At 39.2% G+C, this 24,452-nt stretch overlaps 2 protein-coding genes across 9 annotated transcripts in view; both read right to left on the bottom strand.

The window, feature by feature from the left end:
- Window positions 1-290: 290 nt before the first annotated feature.
- LOC306863714 (14-3-3 protein gamma-like) lies at window positions 291-4,543 on the bottom strand. Its single transcript, XM_079407226.1, has 2 exons — window positions 3,986-4,543; window positions 291-2,251 (listed from the first exon to the last, which is right to left on the bottom strand). Exons 1-2 carry the CDS (start codon window positions 4,070-4,072, stop codon window positions 1,598-1,600), a joined length of 741 nt encoding a protein of 246 aa, XP_079263352.1. The 5' UTR covers window positions 4,073-4,543; the 3' UTR covers window positions 291-1,597.
- Window positions 4,544-5,074: 531 nt separating this feature from the next.
- LOC306864301 (GATOR1 complex protein DEPDC5-like) overlaps window positions 5,075-24,452 on the bottom strand; it is a 27,422-nt gene continuing 8,044 nt past the window's right edge. The window contains exons 13-42 of one of the 8 annotated variants that reach the window (XM_079408238.1): window positions 23,900-23,974; window positions 23,675-23,809; window positions 23,532-23,593; window positions 23,351-23,424; window positions 22,308-22,377; window positions 22,153-22,189; window positions 21,952-22,072; window positions 19,638-19,867; window positions 19,349-19,549; window positions 18,040-18,175; window positions 17,842-17,939; window positions 16,612-16,662; window positions 14,512-14,695; window positions 12,960-13,117; window positions 12,704-12,824; window positions 12,451-12,618; window positions 12,132-12,363; window positions 11,897-12,030; window positions 11,584-11,695; window positions 11,014-11,076; window positions 10,065-10,201; window positions 9,894-9,974; window positions 9,676-9,808; window positions 9,489-9,594; window positions 8,242-8,469; window positions 6,711-6,880; window positions 6,362-6,533; window positions 5,978-6,038; window positions 5,779-5,861; window positions 5,075-5,657 (exon numbers count right to left, since the gene is read on the bottom strand). In XM_079408238.1, the coding sequence (XP_079264364.1) occupies window positions 5,362-5,657; window positions 5,779-5,861; window positions 5,978-6,038; window positions 6,362-6,533; window positions 6,711-6,880; window positions 8,242-8,469; window positions 9,489-9,594; window positions 9,676-9,808; window positions 9,894-9,974; window positions 10,065-10,201; window positions 11,014-11,076; window positions 11,584-11,695; window positions 11,897-12,030; window positions 12,132-12,363; window positions 12,451-12,618; window positions 12,704-12,824; window positions 12,960-13,117; window positions 14,512-14,695; window positions 16,612-16,662; window positions 17,842-17,939; window positions 18,040-18,175; window positions 19,349-19,549; window positions 19,638-19,867; window positions 21,952-22,072; window positions 22,153-22,189; window positions 22,308-22,377; window positions 23,351-23,424; window positions 23,532-23,593; window positions 23,675-23,809; window positions 23,900-23,974 (3,929 nt within the window). In that variant the 3' untranslated portion in view covers window positions 5,075-5,361. Of the gene's footprint in view, window positions 5,658-5,778; window positions 5,862-5,977; window positions 6,039-6,361; window positions 6,534-6,710; window positions 6,881-8,241; window positions 8,470-9,488; window positions 9,595-9,675; window positions 9,809-9,893; window positions 9,975-10,064; window positions 10,202-11,013; window positions 11,077-11,583; window positions 11,696-11,896; window positions 12,031-12,131; window positions 12,364-12,450; window positions 12,619-12,703; window positions 12,825-12,959; window positions 13,118-14,511; window positions 14,696-15,124; window positions 15,207-16,611; window positions 16,663-17,841; window positions 17,940-18,020; window positions 18,176-19,348; window positions 19,550-19,637; window positions 19,868-21,951; window positions 22,073-22,152; window positions 22,190-22,307; window positions 22,378-23,350; window positions 23,425-23,531; window positions 23,594-23,674; window positions 23,810-23,899; window positions 23,975-24,452 lie in introns of those variants that run through there. The other 7 variants (XM_079408240.1, XM_079408239.1, XM_079408241.1 and 4 more) reach the window with 7 other exon arrangements.

Genomic DNA, 24,452 nt, shown 5'->3' with positions numbered 1-24,452 from the left:
TTTCTCATCAAGGCTTTTAAAAATATTTATATTTATTATATCAGGACAGTTGTACCACCCAGACATCTTTTAGTTTATGTAAGTTCGTACAAATTTTCCACCACTTTGCCGAAAGTAAAAATGGCTACAAACTGTGCATATGTTTGTGTTGTGAAGGCAGATTCATGTTGACTACAAGCAAGAAAACCATTATTTATAATCCGTGTGTGAAATTGTATGAATAGTGTAAAGTATAATTTAATAATACATTTGTGAGACCACAATAAAGTGCCAGAAATAGACTGAATTTTGAGAGTTCCCATGGTAAGCAATGTCTTTAATGTCAATCTTACATAACCTTGCATATGCAATCCTAATCAAAAGACTTTTGATCACTGCGTCTCATAACAGAGTGCCGCCCACATTTTTGATGACAGCATACTGTTGTGAGATCAGCAGATATACACAATTCACAGGGCTAGCAAGGTGTACAAGGTGAGCTTGGGGGAACGACAGACAAACACATCTAAGCAGTGATGGAGGTACAGATCAAAGACAAGTGAAGAAGAAGAACGACGTAATAAGGTGTAACATTAGCACTATACTGTGCCATGTACTCAAGATCTCAGCCTGTAATAAGTGTTACAGAGTTTCTACGAAGATCGAGTCCTTACAAGTACACACTAAATAAACGGAGACCAGCAGGCTATCAGTGAATCATAGCGGGGAGGAAGGAGCGAATACAGAAAAAGAGGCCAAGGACAGGAAGAGAGGAATAGGTTGGAAAACAGAAAACAAGTGGATAAAATACCCCCTTTTTCACCAAAATAGTGTCAGACCTGGCAGGGTGAACAATGATGTAACTTGTTTCCTATTATATTATGACAAATTTTGAGAACATAAATTAGCATTCAAAATCATCTGAATCAGTGCCATCAAAATAAATATTATGAATGTATGCTATGAATGTAGAGAATACATTTAAACATCCAAATTAATGTCAGTTAGTGCCTTTATATCACAAATAACACAACTATTTGTGAATATTTCGTAATCATTTCATTTCATTTTTTTTTTTTTTTAAGAGTACATTTAAACATCCAAAGTCATTTAAATCATTGTATTTATGCTGTCAGATTTACTGTATGCTAGCAGTCAATTTTCCTATATGATATTCGGAAACAATTCAACTTTTATTAAAGTATTTCTACTTTTTTTATTACAATGCATTTTAACATCCAAAGTACATCACAGGTGATGTATAAGGAATAAAATGACAACACATGTCAACTGAATGCTTTATATATTATAATAAAAGGGGCGTTGTTTGGTTTTACATTCACATTAGTATTTCTGTAGTGGAACGGTCCCAGTTTGGGTACCGGCATCCTGTTGGTGGAAAAGGGGTAAAAAGAGGTGAGCGAGCAATCAAGGATCTGAAGTGCTGCCCTGAGGAACCAAAGAAGAGCATTCAGGTGTCACAAAGAGACAGGAAAGATGAAATGGAGAAGAGAGAGGGAGAATGAAGGAGCAGACAGAGAGAAATAAGATACAGGTTCAAAGAAGACAGTGTAGAAGGGACAGACGGGTGCTACTACAGCTAGAAGTGGCTGATCTCTCAGTTATTGGCATCTCCTCCTTCACTGTCCTGCTGGTCGCTGGTCCACAGGGTGAGGTTGTCCCGCAGGAGCTGCATGATGAGTGTGGAGTCCTTATAGGAGTCCTCGTTCAGATTGTCCAGGTGGCCAATGGCGTCATCGAAGGCTTCCTTGGCAAGCTGGCAGGCCTGCTCGGGTGCATTTTGGATCTCGTAGTAGAAGACGGAAAAGTTGAGCGCCAGGCCCAGGCGGATGGGATGGGTGGCCGGCATGCCCTTGCTAATATCGAAAGCCTCTTTGTAGGCGCCTTCAGACGATTCGACGGCAGAGGCCCTCTTTTCACCGGTGGCCACCTCGGCCAGGTACCGGTAGTAGTCGCCCTTCATCTTCAGGTAGAAGACCTTGCTCTCCACCTGGGTTTCGTCACAGTTCTTGATGAGGTACTGGTCCAGCAGGGTGAGAACGTCTTGGCACACCGACTCCAGCTCCTTCTCGATGGTCTCTCGGTAGACACGCACCAGTTCCAGCTTCTTCTCGTTGCCATCTGCCGCCGTCTTCTGCTCTATGCTAGAAACGACACGCCAAGATGACCGCCGGGCCCCAACAACGTTCTTATAAGCCACTGAGAGCAGGTTGCGGTCTTCGTTGGACAACGGCTCGTTCAGCTCTGTGACCTGATGGTGCAGAAGTCCAGATGTTGGGTCAGTAAATGCGATTACAATGCTTTATGTTTGCATATATTTGTTTGAAATTCGAATGTCATGGTGCTGTACAGTGGTGTACAGCAAAATCTATCAAGACTCTTGGTTCAAGAATAATGCGCAGATTCTGTTTTCAAATTTTTAGTAAATATTGCATAAAAAGTTTAATTTTAGAGCACAGCTCATTTACCTTGTTTTAATTGGAATAGCCTATAACAACTGTTTTCATCATGGAATATAAAATGTTTGTTTGAACTGGAAAATCCCTGATGTTATTTGCAGCCAAAATAGGTAGATTTAGACTGATAAATGAAAAAGGTTAATAATCTCTATTACATATATAACTACTGATATATTGTGCATTTCTAATACAATGTCAATGAGAAACTTAAAGTTATGATTATATCAAATCCTGTTAACATCTTGTAATTTATGATTAGTGTGATGGTCACAAATAATTGTGAGGGGTTTGACACTCAAACTGCAATATTTAGTCAATTAAATATATTTTTTATGCCATGGCTACCATGGCATTTGAGACTTCATTGACTTTTCCAGATCTTTAAAATTCCTTGATATTTCCAGGTTTTCCATTATCGTAGGAACCCTTCACTGAAAATATCAATGTCAAACATTCAACGTGGCACAGTAATGACAATATCTAGTCAAATCAAACCAATGAGATTAGGGTGATGTTGCTTAAATTATTTAAAAAAGGATAAAAAAAAATACTGTAGAAATCAGCTGTGTCCTATTTGACCCACGCTGACTGACAGACTGACTGATTGACTTTCATCCTTTGTGCTCGGATGTCAAACCAGACAGCTGATGCTGCACTGCTGGGTCATATATTGCACATTATTTCAAATGATTACAATTAAACACGAGCTGATGAGGCATTTCAAGTTTTATTTGATTACATAAGAGCGTTCATAATTTAAAACGCAGCTCTATTGTTGTTTTTTCATCTATTTTCTTAGAGACACGGATGCACAATGGATGTGGATGAGGGTGTCATAGCGCCGCCCATGTTCATCCACTGTAACGATTGATATGCACGATACCGAACCGAAACCTACAATTTATTAGCTTTTTGTTTCGACATCCGTCCTGTTTTGCCCGTCGATTACCTAATACAATATATCCTAATGTTTAAATGCATATTTATTGTTTTCCAACGTTTAAATTAATTTATTGAAAATTTTAAATCATTTAATTATTTCCCTAACCCTCATGTCATTTTACAACCGCATGATAGTTTTCTTTACAGAAAACAAAACGAAAGGTTGGGCAAAATATTAGTGACTGACAGCATCCATTCACTTTCACTGCATCTGTTTTCCATACAATGAAAGTGAATGAGACTGAGCCTGTCATTCTGCCTAACGTCTCCCTTTGTGTTTGAGGGAAGAAAGTGCCTAATCTTTACTGGTTTGCAGCGACATGATGGTGAATAATTATAATAGGATTCCCATTTTAGGTGGACTGTACCTTTAACAGCATTTTATTTGTAACAATGAGGTCCTGCTCGTGACAAAGGCTTCTTCAATTGCATAAACTAGAAAAGCACATTCATTTGAACATTACTTAAATGATTAATCCAATAGGATTTAAAAAAAGAATATAAACGCATCTGTCTTACATCGCAATCGTCTCATTAAAGACTAATTGTGCATGAATGCATGTATATTAATAATAATGACCCACCAGCTTCATCGCGGAGGCCATATCATCGTAGCGCTCCGCCTGCTCCGCCAGACGGGCTCTCTGGATCAGTTGTTCCCTATCAGCCATCCTCTCTGGTCAAAGGCTGTCGGTTCGCACCGGGTTCGGTCGTTTCTCAGCAGAACACACTCGGTTGTGAGACAGCGCGCGCTCCGGACGGCACACAGTGCGCGAGCAGAATCTGGAGCAGCGCGGCGCACGTGAGAGTGGAACGGCGAGCCAAAGGTTGAAGGTGCAGATTTGTATTTTTCTGTTGTCTATATATTTTTGTAACGCTTTCTTTCCCCTCCCAGCCCTCTATATCCTCTAAGTTTCGCCCAAGTCTTTTTTTTTCCCGTTGGTCTTTCTGGGTGCTGCTGCTGCAAGTGTCCTGTCAATCCCAGCGAACAGGGTGGAGGGGGAGATGGAGGGGGGTGCGCGCACTCGCTCTATTTCACGATGACGTCATTTTCTAAAAATAGCCGCATGCACTGCAGCCGCGCACTTGCGCAGTGAAGTTTGCTGCATTGTTCAATGCAGCGGCACAGCGCGCGTGCGCGCGATTAGCAACTCTTCCGCATTCAAATGAAGCGATGCTTCTGTCTGTCCGAAGACTTAAGGGTAATGGGATGCATGAACATTCCTCCTTAACCATGTCTGTACAGATAAAATGCGAGGACTGGACTCTTTTCGGTGCGAACAAAGGTCAAGTTTTTATTCCTGGCACTGGCTGATGTTCCTGCAGTGCTACTGCTGAAGACATGTAGTTACTGCATTATAACAATGGGGCTTAATTGGATCAACCTGACCTTGGGGACAATGTAAATAAAGTTGTATCTAAAAGATCGTTCATTTTGTTGAAGAATTCATTTTATGTCCCAAACTACCGATTTGTCTGATAAGCAAAATTCAAAGGCGCAAGACCACGAATAACCATAAACATAACCTAACTCCTGATCAACACCTTTGATATTAATTCTCACAATATTTAAAACATTTTATCTGCATATAAACATGGGCCAGGCTAATGCCTATGTATATGGATTCAAAAAAATTGAATGATTAAAAAAAAAAAAACTGCTAAACTGTTTTGTAATGTTTTTAAAATGAGGCTTAGCAATAATGAACAAATTGATCCGATTATGTACAATTTCCTGAAGACCTATCATTCACTTAAACCCAGTCAAAACTGTGATGGCTTCAGGACATTGCAGGCACATGTGCAGACACTCTGAAAACATATGACTCATCCATTCGAGTGTTTGATGATGAGGCTGTTTGCTTTATTTCTCTCTGATTAGATGATGGCACCAGTACATTAGCTCTTAAAACAAAGGCAGACAGTATTTGTTTTCTGTGACACAGTATTTACTCTTTTCTCAAGGGGCACTGGCATTCATTTTCTCCACACAACTTTCCCAGAAGGTCACCAGTCGATTTTCCTTGTTGGCACAAAAGTCTGTGAAATCTCGCAGCAGGCGGTCGGCCAGTTTCTCGTCCCCCAGCACGCCAGTCCTCCAGGCTTTGGTCAGCATGGTGTTGTAGGCCCAGTTGTAGCCCACTCGCTCCTCAGAACTAAACAGGCTCTGATTGGCAGAGGTAGCGGAGTTACGGCGCCGCCGCTGTCCACTGGAGTATTTCCTTTTTGAGTAAGGCAGCTGAAGAAAAACTGTACCTGGATAAAGAGAATAACATTACTGAGTGATAGCGATAACGATAGAGCAAGACGAAAAGATGGACTGAAGAAGTAAAAAAGTAGTGCTAGTATAGTTTATATAATTCATAAAAGCATGTACCTGTTACATGGACGTATTGAGGTTTGTTCTCTGATGGAAAGTTAAAAGCTGATGCTGAGAGTTTGTCTTGAACAAAGCCAAATCTTCAAATAAAAAAGGGAGTCGTTTTCATGAGGAAAAACATAGGACCATTACACCTTGATAAATAGATTTAACTAGATGCTCTCAATGAGAAACACTTATTCTACATTCTCTTTACCTGGAGAGTATGGCCTCCTGAAACAACTGCATTCTGTCCCAGTATGTCTCTGGCTCAAACCCTAAACGAGTACAGCAGTGCCGTAATGGAGGATATCATACTTTTACTTAACATAAAATGACAAAGGCAATTCTAAGATATTGAGACAAATTCTATGAAAGAACCCATCCAAGATGGTGGATGAAGGAAAGAAATGTTGATCATAAATATATTCAAAAGTCATTAAATACCAAAACACACTATTTACCTAAAGTTTTGCACTGAGTATCTGGGATATCACAGTGTTAGCTTAGCAACGTGCAAACACCAAACAGAGGCAATGTATTCACAAATATTTATGGACTTCTACAAGCATCACACCATTCATTCTTTTTCTGTCCTCACCCTCAAACAGGTTATCACAGCCCTCCTTTAGCAGGCACTGGATATTTAAGGGGATAAACAATTGAGCACGGAGAGGGTCACCATATAGGTATGATGACAAAGCAAAGGGCACCTCCAACACAGGTACAAGCAGGAATCCACAAGATGCTGCCTTTCTGTGCCAGCCTTGCACCTGAAAGAGAGTCCAGTGCTTTAGGACTATGTCTCAATCTTAGATGTTATGTTTGTGCCCTTATTTGATAGTAGTTAACTACATGCATCTGGTTGACTATGCTTGATAGTCCTCAATAGTATAAACACCTCGTCACCTCATTCAGGATTTTTAAAACTCTGGTCATCCTATGCTTACCATTTCAAAGAGTACGGCTGCAGTAACAGCCATCCAGTGCAGCTTGATTTCAAAGGCAGCGTTGAGGGAGAAGTTGCCATGGTAATAGCAACTGCACCATTCAGTCCGATCACTCCGATTGTTCACATCAACATCCAAGGTGACTGTTTTCTGCTCTGGAACCGTGGCAGCTGAGAGGGGAGGGGCAACAACAGAGCGAGAAAGACAGCGAGAGTAGAAATTGCCAAAAGGATGAAATGACAGACGTCAGGCATAGAGTTATTAAGACCTTTAATGAGTTAATGGAGAGTAATTGCAATGAAAGTGTTTATATCAATTAGTGCTCATGACATCTGTAACAAAAATTGAGAATGAACTAACGATTCTGAGATCTGGGACGATTTTCCATCATGCAGTGTATTAAAGGCAAGTAAGACGTATGAAGCTTCTATGGCAGGAAAGCACTGAAAGTTGAGTGCACTGGTGCAGTAAGCAAAGTCAGAAAGGCAATGGGTTGGCAGAAAAGCTTTGTTCAGGTTTGGGAACAATGCAGGAACACCACTCATCCAGCAGGAACAGGACAGATGGAGGAGAGAAGGAAGAACCCATACCACAGCACTACTGGACCACAGCCACTACTTTACTACAGCATGCACTACTGGTGTACAAGCCATCATTCAGGCCCACCCAACACAGTGGTTTGATTGGTGTATTGGGGCATCAGTCCATGCTCTGAATGGAACAGCTTGCAAAGCAATTTGTGTCCTGACTGGATAGAATACATGTAACCATGCTATTTGGAGAGTGCATGTACTGTGACACCGATTGATGGCTAATTGAGATTGTTATAATTGCAGAATTACAAAAACCGTCTACATCAATCAGTCAGAAAGGGAATCAAGGTGTCATTAACATGATTTGGGCATTGCGGGAATGAACAGGATGAACTAAAGGTGTATTATTTTTCTACTACAGCATGCAGTGCCAAAATGGAGAAGAGTCACACAAAGTCAGATGATTAGATTTGCATAAGTGCAATTTCTTGATGGAAGTGGCTGAATCAAAAGCAGTGTTTCCTGAGAAGAATATGTTGCAACGTCAGTCTTTATATGTTAGTTGAGTTGGGGAAGTTTCCAATAGCGCATTGATGTTGGGTTGACTAGTAGATGGCATAGATGGTATCCGAATGCTTTAGTAATATGAGAAGAAATAATTTGACTTTGCGTGACGCATTCACCCAACTAGCCTTCCAGAACTTTTCAGTAGCCCCTCACTGCAGAACAAAGATCCAGGGGACGGGGATGGATCCACATCTAGGGGGTGGAGATGGGTAGGTTTAGGGGTGGGGATGGATTGGTTTAGGGATCAGGGGGTGGAGACAGGTAGATTCAGGTATATGTAAGGTGGGAGGAGTTGGATCTAGATCCAATCACACCCCCTGGATCTTGTGTTCTGCAGTGAGGACCATCTTGAACTTTTGGGGGAGTGAGTATGGCATTCTGCCTGAGGTGCGGAGCATGGCTGCTCTGGGATCAGAGCCGGCTGTGTGTACCTAGCAGTGCGGCAGCTTGGCTGCGTCCTCCGAAGCTGCGGCTGAAGGAGCTATGCCTACTTGCATACGAGGCTGGCCGGCTGGGCAACCAGGGCAGGAGGAAGGCAGGTAAGTCACAGGGCCGACGTTCCTCCATAACAAACGCCACCTCAAACCACTTCTTCTGGAACAGGGCGAAGTCCTCCAAAGCTCCGGCAGACCATACATTGGCTCCCGCTGTCGTAGGGGCTGCAGGGAATAGAGGTCTGTTTTCATGAAAGGTAGGAGTACCAAGACACAGTCGTGATAACAATGGGATTGCAGATCCTGATGTTCACAGGGTGCATTATTGTTTTCCATTTTTATAAATGATTTACCATATGTTGTTGATAAGGCAAATATAGTTATGTATGCTGATGATTCTACAATGTTTTCCGCGGCACATACATTAACTGAGCTTCAGGAAAATTTAAGTGATGAGTTGTTAACAATTACGCAGTGGGTTCCAATTAATAAACTGATTTTAAATTTAGAAAAAAAACAATTGTATTGTTTTTAGTAACAAAAATAGTATGACTAAAGTTGCCGATTTGAATTTATTTATTAACGGGGTGCCAATAGAACAAGTAACACATGTTAAGTTGCTGGGTGTGATGCTTGACAATACGTTGTCCTGGTCCAAACATATATATAATATAGTAAGTACTATGGGTAAAGGTATAACAGCGGCCAGGAAATGTTCTGCATTTATCCCATCTTCACTTTTAAAAGATGTGGTACAGTCATTAGTGTTATCGCATCTCGAGTACTGCCCTATGGTATGGTCAAGTGCTGCGGACAAACATCTAAAAAAACTTCAGATGGTTCAGAACTGAGCAGCCAGGCTAGTGCTTCATTATCAGTTTCGGGCTAATGTTAGTGATATGCATTGGAAGTTATCGTGGCTACCGGTGAAGGTTAAATTACATTTTGGTATATTTTTATAAGGTATTCAAGTATCATTCTCCTTGTTTTTTCTTTGAAAAGCTAGTTTATGTGGGACTTAGACATGATTATAAAATCATAATCATGATTATAAAATTAGACATGATCATTTGTGTACTCCAGATATTGCAACTTCTCATTCAAAATGAATGAAGTTCAGTTGCTTTGCAAATCCCTAGCTGTGAATCTCCCTTGATACAGTTAGATACAGTACAGCAAGCAGCAACCTGCAAAAACTTGGCAACCTTTAGCCAAGTAATCGTGTCAATCAAGTCAATTCTTACCCTTCTCATTGTCTTTGTCGACAATCCGGTAGAGGTAGAACCCATAGACAAAAGTTCGCATGGCATCACCGGAGGCATGCGTAATTAGACCTTCTTCGAGCATTTTCTACAGGAGCATCATCGAGATGGTCAAGTTTGTAAATACAAACACAGAATACTATGACATTTGCAATGTTCTCAATTTTACCTGCATGATTTCTACTGCAAAGCCCTGTGTGGCAACATTCTCCACAGTGCTGACCAGCCAATGCACAACCTCAGCACTGACAAAGCAATTGGGAGGCAGGCCCCTCTGCTCTGGCAAAAGCTGCACTCCAGTGCTGCAAGCACAGGAAATCAATTTATATCACACATGGGTGACATAATAGAACACTAATAAATAATTAAGGATTCAAAGACTCTCACGTGGGATGCTTAATGGCTTCCAGGATCTCCATTAGTGTGGAAGATGAGGAAAGACTCAATCCACTGGATCCTGACTGCCCGCTGTAATGCAACATGAAAGTGGAATGTTCTGACTTGAATATAGAGGAAGCCATGTTCTAACAGTCGGAATAAGAAAAGGCATTCTCTTACCCAGTCTCTGCACCAGTGCTTGGGGTTGGGTCTCCTGTGGCTTGGGATGTAGCTGATGTTCTCTCTCCTGGTTGGTTGCCTCCTTTGTCCAACAACCCACCCTCTATGTGATTTGCTGAAACCTGTTCAGATGGCAGCTGAGGAACCCAGTGGGAATGTGTCAAGATATCTTCATGCAAACAAGTTTAAAAACAGCACTGCACAGGACTGACAAAGGGTGCAAAATGCTGAGATATCTTCATGCTATCTGCATCTGGTGACTAGCAGGAATGCATCTTACACAGAAAATATCCGGTACTTGTCTACACAAATTTTCTACTAATTTCTTTGATGTACCGGTAATCTCACTTTGTAAACCACTTTGACATTATTTAACTGATTTATCACTTTATTGCATGCTTGTCTATTACTGTGGTATCATAAGATTGGTATTATGTAGTAAAAAAGCAAAATGTGAAGACTCGCTTTACTTGTTGGTCAGATGGCCTCTTCCCATCTGCTCCTTGCCAGAATTAGCTGCAATGTGGAACAGTTACTGTATGCCGCTAGACAAAAATCTGGCTACGTGAGATTAGCAGTACTCTAAATGAGCTCAGAAAGTGAACTGAGATTAAATGAAAAGTGCACATGCATTCTTCCATTGGACAACAGGAGGGATGCAGTCTAACACTACAGCAGAACTCTTAGTGGTTAAGATGTTAAATGAAGTGAATCTAATATGGCTTTTTTTACATTTTATGTTATATTGAGTATGGGTACACAGACAAACAGGAATGACTCTTCATAATCACTCTGACTACAAAAACACCAGATAGAAACAACAACCTCCACATTTTAATGCCAGTGAGAGGTTGGATAAGTACACAGGCATGCACACATGGTTTATACACACACGCGCATTGAGAGAGACAGACGGCTTTCACAGAGCAGAGAGAGGGCAGGGACTGACCTGAGAGTGACAGATGTAGGAGGAACGTGGACTACGAATAAAGTCCAAAATGAAGGCAGCATCCTGTCAGCATTTTAGGAGGAAAACACCAGAAAGAGAGAAAATAACCCCCAGAGATCAGAGCAAGAACAAGTCAGTAATGGAATAGGAAGAGGCAAGGAAGGAGCAAGAAAACATAAGCCCACTGCAAATAATATCCATGATTCAATATTGAGACAACATGAAGATATAAAGAACTAAATGAAAAGCAGGGCTGTTAACTGATTAAAAATGTTGGATTGTATTATTGACACTTTGTGCAACTAATCACATATTAACCCCCCGATATTACATTATTGTGGCATTTTATAATAGCTGTAATTAATACTAACTTTTAATTCTGTTTCAAACACTGTGATCGGTCTTTAAACCAAGCAGACAAAGGTGAAAATTACACAAAAATGCCAGCAAGCAAAACACATTGTACAAATATAATAGCTCTCTCTCACTCAAAAAGCACAAAGTGGCACACAGGAAGCCAGGAACTACACAACAGCACAGTCCGTTCAGCGGTCTGCCTCGGGCTCTTACCTTACGGGGGCTATCGACATAGGTGGTTGTTAGGGCAACGCTGGCAGCTTCACTGAAAGGTCCACATGATTTCCCACCATGCTGAGCAGCAAGCTGCTGCTCTTCTAAACTCCTGCAGATCAAAGATATCTCACCTCAACTCATTAGAAAAAAGCCTGGAATCTCTGGCATTTTATAAAACCCTTAACATATGCGGCACTAGATAAAAGTCTCAAAACATCTCATTGTTTCTGGCATGCACAAACACTTGTTTCACAAGCACTGTGGTATTTTATTTTTGTTTGGTTTGCCGATATCTGGCTGCACAACTCACTTCTGTGTCTGATCCAGCTCCAGGAGTGCAGAGAGGGCAGAGGTGCCTTTTTTGCCCACAGGGGGCGCTACAGGCTCCGGGTTGTAGGATGAGAGGGCTCCTGTTACTTGCAGGCCTTTAATGGTAGCTCCTTTCTGTAATAAACAGAGCAATTGTTATTGTATCACCCTGATGAGTGGTTCTATCCATCCCTTTAATGACTCATTTGTGCTTATCCTGTTAGCTGTGCACTTACACGGATTATTCGATCAGATCGGTGACGGCGACGAATCCTGTTCAGGCCTTCCAAAAAGCGGATAAATCCGTCCAAAAGAGACCAGTCACCAGTGCCAGAGAGGCCATCCCGCCCTGCCCCCATTCCCTCCCCATACACGTCCCAGTGACCCTCACCATCCGCCACTCGCCTGGCTCCGCCCGCTGGCAGCAGCAAGAAGCATGTGCGCCAGAACTTCAGAGAGTCAATAAGACTGTGGAAGAGAGAGGAATGGGATCTTGTGGGTATCTGCCTATGTAAGTTTGTGCGTCAGAGCCATGGTGTTAGTAAAGCCACTTGCCTGAAGTCCTCTGAACCAGCAGAGCAGATGTACTGGTCCAGGTAGTTCCATTTGTACTCCTCCAGCCGCTCATGGCTGAACTCCACCCAAAATGGCAGGAAGTGAGCGTCTGCATGTGGAGGGCACAGATTGTAGCTGCACTGAATCTGTGTGGATTCATATGGATACCTAAAGACACACAAAACACACTTGAGGGCATTTCTAGAAGAACAAATGACATAAATTGAAACCGAATGACTAAAAACAAACTAACTTTGGGAGGTAACGGGTGACGGTAATGATCTTATCTTTAAGGCAGACTTTATGAAAGGTTCTTCCCATACTGAGCCAGTAAACACTCTCCTCCTCCTCTGGTTTGCGTCGAGACACCAACCCTGAAAAGCATACCTTTAAATCTCTCACCAGCATTACAATTGAGCATGATTTGTAACAAGATGAATAGCCTATTTTTCCAAATCCAACCAGTATGCAGAGCTGCGGGGGGAGGGGGGGGGCAGTAGGGGATGTACCTCGGGAATAAAGGGGGCTGCTGCTGAGGGCCGGGGCTATAGCCGGCTGTGGCTTCCTGTTAGGTTGTACAATGATCTGGTAGCCTTGCATCAGCCGTTGACAGATGAACTCTTCAAACACCTGATGAGCTGTCATCACTGGAGACTCATCATCACGTCTACAGAAGATTATGGGCATTCATTTCGGACTAAGATCTTCAATATACATAAAATCTACAGTGGGGTTCAAAAGTCTGAGAATACTTGAGACAATTTTGCATATTTCTAGGCAGATAGACTCATTCTCAGTGCTTTATGGTAATAAGCAGGTGCTAAAGTGTTCTTTTGGTGCTTTTTTTGTTTGTTTCAGTTCTTCGAATGGTGGAGATTTTTTTCTAGAATCATGAGTAACAGTTTATTGGTAACAAACATGATTATTTAAATGGCTGAAATAATGGGGGCTAATAGCTTTAACAAAAGCATGTACCGTTAACAACCTTGTAGCTCACAGTAAGTCTGTCTTTAAAGGTTCAAAAGCTACAGTTAAAATCAATTATCCTATGGAGAAAATTAATGTAATTTTTACCCATAGAAGCCAAATGCTGAACTCTATATTAGCCAATATATACACTGCCTGGCCAAAAAGTGTCACTGTCTGGATTTAAATAAGCAAAATACTTTATTATCATCATCATTATTGCAGTGATTAATATGTTTCTGATATGTTAAATGTTTGGCAACGATGCTTTTAACTGATGCAGTGTGTAGCTTTTCATTTCTTAAATAACTATGTCAGAAGATGTACCCAAGTCCATATTCCACAATAACAATGCCAAGATTCATCAGGCTTAAATTAGGAAAGATTGGCCACCACAGAGTCTTGAGCTTAACTCCATTGATAGTCTTTGTGATGTGCTGGAGTAGACGTTACATTGCCTGTCCAAAAAAAGTTGCACTCTTATATTAATATTAATATTTCATTGGAGCACTTTTAACCTAACATAACATTGTGCTTTCAATATGACATCTTTTTGGAAATGTCATGCAACATCACAAAGTTTATTTCCACCAAGAGTTGCATAAATATTTGGCCGAGATCTTGTATTGACATTCCAAAAAAGACACATTCCAAAAAGACTTTCAATGGGGTTAAGCTCAGGACTCTGTAGTGGCAGATTCATGTAAGAAAATTATTCCTCACACTCAGTAAACCACTATTTCACAGTTTGGGGTCAATTAATCTTGACACTGTCATCCTGGAAGATGGACATGGGTATGGTTGTGGACATGGCTGTTTAAGAAATGAAAATGTACACACTGCATCACTTAGGGTTAAAAGAATTGGTGCAAAACATACAACATGCCAGAAACATTAATCACTGTAATAATGATACAATCCTAGACTCTTCACTATTTGCTTATTTAATCCAAACAGAGATTTTTTTTTTGGCCTGGCAGTATATATATATATATATATATATATATATATATATAGCACATACATACAGTGCATAAAATATGAATTTTTTTTTTTTTTTTTACCTATACCACCCAACCCCCAATGTCTTTGTACCTCTCCAGGTCAGTGTGTGGCAGCAGGTCGTAGCAGCCCTCTGTGTAGTCATTCTGCAGGGTTTGACGATCGGGAAAGTAATCAGTGGTGAGGGGGAGGCAGGCGGGAGTGGTGAGAGACTTCCAGTCCACCCCAACCGTGCAGCAGAAACTAGGCACTGTCGGAGGGGCAGACAGCAGCAGGACTTCAGGGGCACCCCCATCACACACACAGAGTCCCACAGTGCATGACACACGTACCACAGGGACGCAACAGTTCGCATTCATACACATTCACACGTAAGGCCCGTTTGAAAATTAGCAGACAGATTGAGAGAGAAAGAGGCAGAAGAAGAGAGGGTGAAACGTTTCAGGCAGACAGACACATACCAACACGCAGAACAGAGAGAAAGTGGGAAAAGAAAAAGGAGTGTGTTACCATCATTGTCGTAATTGAACTGAAATTACAGTGAACATTACGTGCAAAATTAACATGCACTAAAGGCACTGTGAGCATTGTGACATCACTGATGAGTAAAAAGTGTGAACGGCCATCTGTACAAACACACGATTGGCATTCAGGCAAGGCATGCATGAGAGTGTGGCAGTGTGATTTTACATACTCGTGATTTTATTGAGGGTTACAAAGCTTGTGAGCGGGAGGGAACTGAAGTTTGATACTTGATTAGAAAGAAAGTTTTTGGAAATAGAGGAATCCTGGGGAAAGATGGTACAGAGAGAAAGCCAGAAATCCCATTGTAATCTGAGGTGGAATTCACTAAGAATAAATTGAGCACAATACTAGGGAAGTTTAGTTGTCGTTTTAGCACTCGGTTCACTGTCATGACTCTACAGATATTTTTTTTGTCGGCTATCTATGTTAGAGGAGTCTTATTTGTCAATATCACTAGCTAATTAACATGCTAGCGTAGCCAACTCTTTTTTGTTCAATTCTTGTTTGTGAATATTAATAGCCAATTAACATGTTAGCTAACCCTATACCCTTTATACCGTATTGGAACAAATGTTCAATCCTTATTTGTTGATGTCACAAGATGATTAGCATGCTAGCTTTGCCTACACCCTTTACAGCACACTGCAAAAAATCATTTTCTTACTTAGATTTTTTGTCTAGTTTTCAATCAAAATATCTAAAAATTCTTAAATCAAGAAGTAAAAATGGTCTTGTTTTCAGAAAAAACATCAAAATTAAGTGAGTAAAATGTATAGGCCAAGCTAGCATGCTAATCAGATAGTGATATTCACAAATAAGTATTGAACATTTGTTACATTGCAAATAAGATGAATGCACTTCTGTTTGAAATAAGATTATTTTGCTTAGCCCATCGGCAGATTATTTTGCTTGTTTCAAGCAAAAACTCGCTAGCATTTTTTGCAATGTAACAAATGTTCAATACTTATTTGTGAATATCACTAGCTGATTAGCATGCTAGCTTGGCCTATACATTTTACAGCCTAATGGGATAAACATTCAAAACTTATTTGAGAATATATCTGGACGATTAGCAAGCTAACTTGGCCAACACATTTTACACACTAATGGAACAAATGTTCAATTCTTATTTTTTAACATCAATAGCCAACAAGCATGCTAGCTTAACCTAATCTCTTTACAACATAATTGAACAAAATGTTTAATTAGTCAGACAATAACAAATTGAAAACAAATGCTCAAGTGGCGCAACTGTTTAGTGAATTCCCTCAGAGGTTGTGGACCACCTTTTTCGCTCATCAAACTTTCACCCATAAACAACACAGCCACTCAACTATGATCTACCACACTGGCTTGAGATACCCAAACAACCTTATACAAAGATGAAGAACACTTATTCCCTCAAAGGCACACCTGAATTGAGGTTACTAACCCAAAAGTGTAAAAATCAAAGGTACAAGCAAAGACTTAAATACCTTAATCATTCAACAATAAATCTCAGATTTCCTGCCCAAAGCCCTTCTCCATTGAAATATGAATGTATTTAAGTAATTGCAGCTAACAAATGTATATTTCTAAGGATATATATGTGAAAAATTGTCTTTCATGTGGAAGTGAATGGATCCTGGAGACATGATATGTTTTCTTCAATGATGGGGAAGAACTCACTTGGATCTGGACTGGAGTAATCCTCAAAGGAACCACGGTTCACTGGTGTTCCTATAAAAGCAAGAGGAGTAACAACAATGTCTGGTTTCAGAGAGAACAGTAATTTGATGATCAAATATTGTAATAATATAAATTGGGGAAAAAACGGCAGGGTGGCCCCAAGAAGCATTCACTGGTCATACTTAATAATGCATGAATGTCATATAGTAACAAATACTGATTTCTCTCATACGATTCTGGTTTCTTGCCAATGGCATTAAATGAATAGTTCACCCAAAGATGAAAATTCTGTCATCATTTACTCGCCCTCCACTTGTTCCAAACTTGTGTGAATTTCTTTCTTCTGCTGAGCACAGAAGATATTTTGAAGAATGTTGGTAACCAAACAGTTGACGGTAGCCATTGGCTTGTTTGGTTACCAACATTCTTCAAAAAATATCTTCTGTGCTCAACAGAAGAAAGAAATTCACACAAGTTTGGAACAAGTGGAGGGTGAGTAAATGATGACAGAATTTTCATCATCAGCGCAGTGTGCTGAATAGATTATATTTTTGGTTGAACTAGTATTTTTGAGTAACAAACATTGACAAATTATTCCTTATAATATTAACTCACATTCCTTAACTCACCTTAATTCCTTTAATCACATGAAAAAATCAGTAATTAAAAAAAAAAATCAGTAATTACACTAATTTAAATCTCAAGTCTTAAAAGAACCTAATCGGACCGGCTCACGAGAGTCATTCGCATGTATTTTGTCAAAGGAATCATTTGTTTGGGACTCAGACTACACAAGTTGTGATTTGTCTTTGATTTCCTACAAAGGACCAACTGAAATAAGTTCATTAATTCAGGAATGAGACTACACCAGTCACGCTGCAAGATTTTTGATTCACAGCGAAGAACCAGGCCACAAGTGTCATTTGTTTGGGACTACACTAGTCACATTGTATGTTTTTGATTCGCTACAAAGAACCAACTTATAAAAATCATCTATTTGCGAATCAGACTATACCAGTTGCATTTTTTGTTTTTGATTTGCTACAAAGAACTGACTCCTAAGAATCATACATTTGGGAATCAGACCACACTTCTCATGCTATATATTTTTGATTCACTACAAAGAATCAGCACTTCATAGTCAGGCATTCATAAACTGTATAGGCCTAAATATCTTTTTTTGGGCCAGTCTATAATAGTAGGTTATTTATATAAGGGAAAATAAAGCACCAGTGCTGTTGATACTAGCTGAGCTTCCAGAGACATTATCAGGAACTCCTGTGATATACAGTCCATTCTCTCCTGCATGACGGGTTGCGGTCCTCTTGCTAAAACACACACATTTACACCATTATTAGTCTCTAGCTTTATCACATTGCTAAATTTTACCTTTCCAAATAACCTCTTACTCATGTGTTCGTGACTGACCTTCCTGTAGCTTCGTGATAGGCCAGTTCCAGCAGTTCAGCGGAGGTACGAGCCGGATCTCTCTGCTCACTACCCTGCAGCTCTGCCATGTTCTGTCGCGTCTGATGGTGGATTTGGATTGCCTCTCCAGAAGGACCTTGAACATCCACACAATATTATATAAAAAACATGTAGGGAACAGACTCTAGTTTAGCAGTCATTATGCAGTGCTGGGTAGATTGTGCTACTTAGAAAATGTAGTCTGTTACTGATTGCAAATTACATGACAATAATTGTGGTTAGTAACATAATCCATTACATTACACATTTTAGGTTATATAATCTGACTACTTTTTGATTACTTTTGGCCTAACTCATTTATCACATTGATTTAAATAGGATAATCTTGCACCATATTGATATAAAATACAAAGAGACAGAAAATATATTCTATTTGTTATTATTTACAAATGAAGCGCATTAACCCTTAAAGACCTAGAACATTTTTGGAGCACCTGACGCGCTTGTACTTTTCTTAGTTTTTTCAGAACTATTCTAGCAGTCAGCATCAAGTGCCATAAATCATTATACGTTTCATACGTTTCAGTCCAGCTAATATAAAATCCCAATTTTCCCTTTGTTTTCTCTAAGAATAAATTAATTTCCAGAATTTTAAGAAAAACGCAAGCAATAATTAGGTGTTTTTTTACTGTGTACTCAAACAGAAACTCCTGAAGTTTGGAAAGTGGAAAGTTGTTCTATAAAATTCTATATTTCCGAAAAGCGGAGAATCTCTGCTTTACGACACTTTTTAAAGCATTAATTTTTAAACATTTAAGAACAATAGTTATTTTTTAGCTGCAGGCAGCTGTCTCGGTCTTTGAGGGTTAAATATTATATTTAATCGCGATTAATCGCATCCAAAATAAAAGTATTTGTTAGCATAATATATGTGTGTACTGTGTATATGTTTTATGTATATATAAAGAGACACACATACAGCATATGTTTTGAAAATATTTACATGCATTTACATGTATATACAGTATTTATATTCATGTAATTTATATTAGAAATAAATATATTTAATATACAAATGTAACATATTTTTCTTAAATATATACATGCATGCGTGTGTATTTATACATAATAAATATACACTGCACACACACACATATATTATGTAAACAAATATTTTTTTTTGGATGAGATTAATCGCGATTAATCATTTGACAACAATACTACCCAGCATTGTCATCATGCAAAACATTTGACCACAGAATACAGACTAACCGATCAGAAACAAGTATTTCACATTTGTATCACTTACCCACAGGAAACGTGTGCATCCAGCGGCGGCGGTTGGAGGTGAGTTTCATTGGCATGCGTGAGGGTGCGAATGGGTTCATGAGGGCTCTCTGCGGCGTGTAACCACCAGGCCGTACGTGCAAGGTGGACTCGGCGCTTCCCACCGTGAAGCGGCCCGGAGCACTGGAGTCCCTCTGGGATTCTATCATCTTTTCTAGCAATTCTGCAAAGAGACAGACGAGAAATAGCAAACATCAACCAGATGTTTCAGTCTACATCAACACACAGGTGCACTCTGATCGGTTCTGTACCTCTTGTGCAGCTGGTGTACCCCAGGGAGCTGCTGACCTCATATTGGCCCTGAGCCGGGCGTGGGATGAGCAGGATGTTGGAGATGTGGTTCAAACTGTCATCTGATGCCAGGCTCCTCTGTTCTTCTGGTCCTGTAGGCCTGGTTGGGGGAGAGCAGCCCACTACACCTCCACCAACATCTGTTGAGCCCCAACTTTTCCTGCTGGATGACTCCCTCTCCCGACTCGACCTGACACACAAGATCAGAGGCTAAATGTATAAACTGCCATACAAACAGAAGAAATTGGTCAACATGAAAAAAGATCTTAACTAGTGGTACATTTTTTTACAAAACTGAAATGGAAATTAAAGTTTGCATTTAACCTGAAAACCAATGTTGTATGTAAGAACTTTATATGAACATTTAAATTGCACCTAAGGCTGTTTTTATAACCTCTTTTTAATGAAATAATTATATTTCTACTTTTGAGATATAAAAATTAAATAAGGGGTGTAATGAAAAACTTGGTTTAAATTTATTCAGTTTTTCTTTCTAGCTAGTTTTAATTGAATGTCTTTCATAAGGTAAATGTAATGTTAAGTGAAATTGATGTTTTTTTCTACAGTTGAAACACTTAATATGCAATTACATGAGACGTGACATTTCAGTAAGTTGTACTGTTTCTTTCAACAAACCTTCTGATGTTCATTCATGTGTCGCTTGAAGTGAGGCACTACATTGTTCTGTCATTCTACATTAAAGGTCCCATATTATCAAAACTGAAATTTCCTGTCTTTTTTCATTATAACAGAGATCTAGTCCTTTTGCCAAACCCCCAGACAGCATCGCATCCATGCCATTGCTGAGCAACAACACGGAAACATGTCGAAAAGGTTAACTTTAACGGACGAAACCAGGTCGGCTGACCGGTAACGTTACACTCTCACTCAAAGGATGGACGATCTGACAGGACTGTTACTATGAGGTGGATCACGTCTAACATGTATAGTAAAGACAAACTCACCGTGTCTATCTAGTCATGATGAAGATGTAAATACATTTCAATTTCAGCAGGCAACTATTTTTACTGCTACAATATTATTCCAGCCACAATTAATCACAACAATGTATACAATTGCAAATGATTATATATAAATCGTCAGTTTGTTGTTTTACACACATGCACACAGACATTATTTCATACACGACAGTCGTGAGATGCAAGAAATCTTCAGACGTGCCCATAACAACAAAAGACAATACTTTATTGAACCTTTTCTGATAAGAAGTGTGCGCTGTGTGTGAGCATTTCTGACGATCGTTTCTGTCCAGTCCGCTCGTTTTATCACGTTTAACCACAGCTGTCGTCGGTTTTTGTCTGGCAGTGGCAGCAGGTATGCAATCAAATTTCTAATTTGAGGCTGTATTACGTTGATTCTGGCACCCAACATCACAACATGTAGCCGAATCTGCGCTGGTTTGAATGGGCCACCTCCAGGCCAATTTTCCCTTTGTTTTGCTTACAGTTTAGCACGGTGACGCAATTGTGACGTCGGTCCTACATGACCCTAGTTACCTGTGGCTGGCCTAGCGGTGCATCACTCAGAAAACAACAGGCCAATCAGAAGATAGGCTCATGAATATTAATTAGACAGGATGAATATTAAATCGACCTGTTTTTATCAGAGATCATGAGAAAGGAGCAGTAAAAATATATTGAGATGGCTTTTGGCACTTATACCGCGAATACATATTCTTAAGGATATCAAAACCTAAAATAAAACTCCAGAAAGGTGTACAATATGGAACCTTTAAACAGTGCAAAAGCTATTTATTTGATAATTTTCATAATAAAATTTACAGGATTTTGAAAGTTGAGACTGTTTCATATCAAAAGCAACAGCACAAAAGGTTATTGTGACAACTGGATGATATAATGTTTTGTGAAGTTTTGTTCACATGTAAACAGAAAACAGTACAGATTAAAAGATTCATCAAAATAAAGTTCTATTAAAATCGAGAAATTGATATTGTAAACCCAGCCCTAGTGTCCATATAAAATGGACACTGCCATACTGTCATAATGCATCTTATCAAGACTCACACTAATTAAATGTCACCATTTCCATCAATGATTTCGGCCCACCAAAAATGTATTCAATTAATTTCAGTCTAATATTTTTGGGTAATTTTGGTGGATCACTAATCCTAACATGAAGTGTCTTCCCATCCAGAAGCTCAATGCAAGCAGATTTGTAACACTGCAGTCACAATTCAAGGAATGATTCACCCAAAAATGAAAAATGATGACAGGATTTTTTTTTTTAACGCACCTGAAGTTGGTGGACCTCTGGGCTCTGGAAGGTCCAGGAAGCCTGAAGACCTGAGCATCATATGCATCATAGTCCACCTGGATCGGTAGGCTGTTCTCAGCATCTTTTGGTGCACCAAGAGCTGAGAAAGACAAATCCAGCTCAAGTCAGATCACAGCAAACACTTCTTGAACTAAAATATAAAACTTTCTAGCAACTTACAGTGTTCTTTGCTGCTTTTAGCTTTCTCAGCATGAGCCTTAAAATGAAAAGACATCAGAGTGACAGCAGCTTCATTGCCAGTTTTACAACCATTCTCATAATAAAAATATTACAAAATCACAATGTGTTGTCAGTTAAAGTGCAGCATTTCTAACCTTTTTTCCAGCCAGCTTGATCCGTGGTGTAAAACAGCTGCATGAGTTCAGGCTCTTTGATGTGTAAAAGCTGCAGAATTCATATTTATTATAGTGAGCTCACCTTCATTAACCTAGGCTGGCTGATATGGCCAAAATTATTATTATGATATTCTTTCATTCTATTAATTGGAAAATGTATCATCAAAAATGTTGGCTAATGAGATGAATTCACGAAACTAACAACCAAGACAATAATTTTAAACATAATAACAGTAATCAGTACACACACACACACACACACATAAAGAATTCTCTTCTGCTTAACAAGCCTGCATTTATTTGATCCAGGATACAGCAAAACAGTAATATAGTGAAATATTAAATCTGTTTAAATTTATGAGGCTTTGAAATCACAGGAATAAATTACATTTTAAAATATATTCAAATAGAAAACTATTTTAAATAGTATTTTACTAGTATTATTTTACTGTTTTGCTGTACTTTGGATCAAATAAATGCAGGCTTGGTGAGCAGAAGAGACTTCTTTAAAAAAAACATTAAAAATGTTCAAGAACTTTTGACTGGTAGTGTATATATATATGATATATATATTATCTAATATCTGTTAAAATAATAATAATAATGATAATGGTTTAATAAACTGTGTTATCATTATTATTGCTCTAAGAGGTCATTTAATTCTCTATAATAAAATAGATAACGGACACAACGCTTATCTAGATGTAGGATAAATATCAGAGATTCTCGAAAGTTTATTACCAATATTGTGGATCTATTTCATTTATAGCCCTATTTAATGCACAAAAAATGTTGATGCATAATTTATACTGTTTGTGCTATGAACATGAGTGGTGTTTTATACATTTCTTTTAGCAATCAATCTTTTGATAAAAGGACAAATCTAAGCCTACATGATTGAGACTTAAGGGTTGGCACTTTTAACTTGCTACCGACTGCTAGGTGGTTGCTAAGGTGTACTGGGTAGTTAGTATACCCTAGCAAACACCTAGCAGTTAACAGCAACAACTCTCAAATCTCACCTGTGGTTGATCCAGTGAGGAAGGTTGTAGTCATCACCAATTCTAGAGTCCCTATGCACTGTACGGTTATGTAACTAATAAAATGATATAAAAATATTTTTTCACCCCATTTAGAAGTATTAAAGTATTCATATCTGATTTTATGCTCAAAAATGCCAAACTTATTATGGTCTTTATCAACCTTGAAGAGTGGAACAGCATGGAGGGGCTGCTCTCCCATGCATACCAGATCAACACCGATGCCTGTTAGGAAGATACCATACCATTAGTGTCCATTGCTCTGTGCTACAAGACAAACAGCGAAAATACAGCACACCCACTGACCGTTGTCAATCATGCGCTGTTTGGTGAGGATCATGAGCAAGCGGTCCACCTCGAACACACCCACTCCTGGAGTAATGACCACTGACATCTGACCCGTACGGTCAAAGTTACGGTTGATGTAGTGCTTATCAAAGACTGAAAGACACAAAACAGGTCACTGATATCAAAAGAGCTCGACTGAAGTGCTGTGGGATGGGACTATAGACTTAACACAAAAATACCAACCATTAAAAGACAAGTTGATAGATTCCAGATAATTTCCCTGAGCAGCAGTGGAATTGTGCCCGCACAGCAATCCATCTGCAATAACAAAAGACATTAACAAAATGTCAATTTTAGACTCTTACACTTTCAATAATGCTATTTTCTATTTTCAACATTGATAATAATAAGAAACGTTTCTTGAGCAGCAAATCAGCAAATTAGAATGATTTCTGAAGGATCATATGACACTGAAGACTGGAGTAATGATGCTGAAAATTCAGCTTTCCATCACAGGAATAAACTACATTTTTATATATATTACAATAGAAAAAGTTATTTTAAATTGAATATATATCTATATATATGAAGAGTTTATTTGCAAAAACATTTTAAACTTTTTTTTTCAAAACTAAACTTTTTTTTATGAGATGTTTCTACACCTTGATTGGAGTCCACCTTTGGTAAATTAAATTGGACATGATTTGGAAAGGCACACACCTCTCTATAAAAGGCCTGACAGTTGACAATGCATATCAGAATGAAAACCAACCCACGAGGTCAAAGGAACTGCCTG

The sequence above is a fragment of the Barbus barbus genome (assembly GCF_936440315.1).
Source record: "Barbus barbus genome assembly, chromosome: 45".
NCBI classification, from domain to species: domain Eukaryota; kingdom Metazoa; phylum Chordata; class Actinopteri; order Cypriniformes; family Cyprinidae; genus Barbus; species Barbus barbus.
The sequence above is the reverse complement of the archived record's forward strand: the minus strand, read 5'-3'. Positions and strand labels throughout refer to the sequence as shown.

Bases quoted from the DNA above. Each gene is read 5' to 3' on its own strand.
- LOC306863714 (XM_079407226.1), bottom strand. From the start codon at position 4,072: ATGGCTGATAGGGAACAACTGATCCAGAGAGCCCGTCTGGCGGAGCAG. The intron at 2,252-3,985 runs GTGGGTCATTAT...CTGCACCATCAG, and splicing joins TGGCCTCCGCGATGAAGCTG to GTCACAGAGCTGAACGAGCC.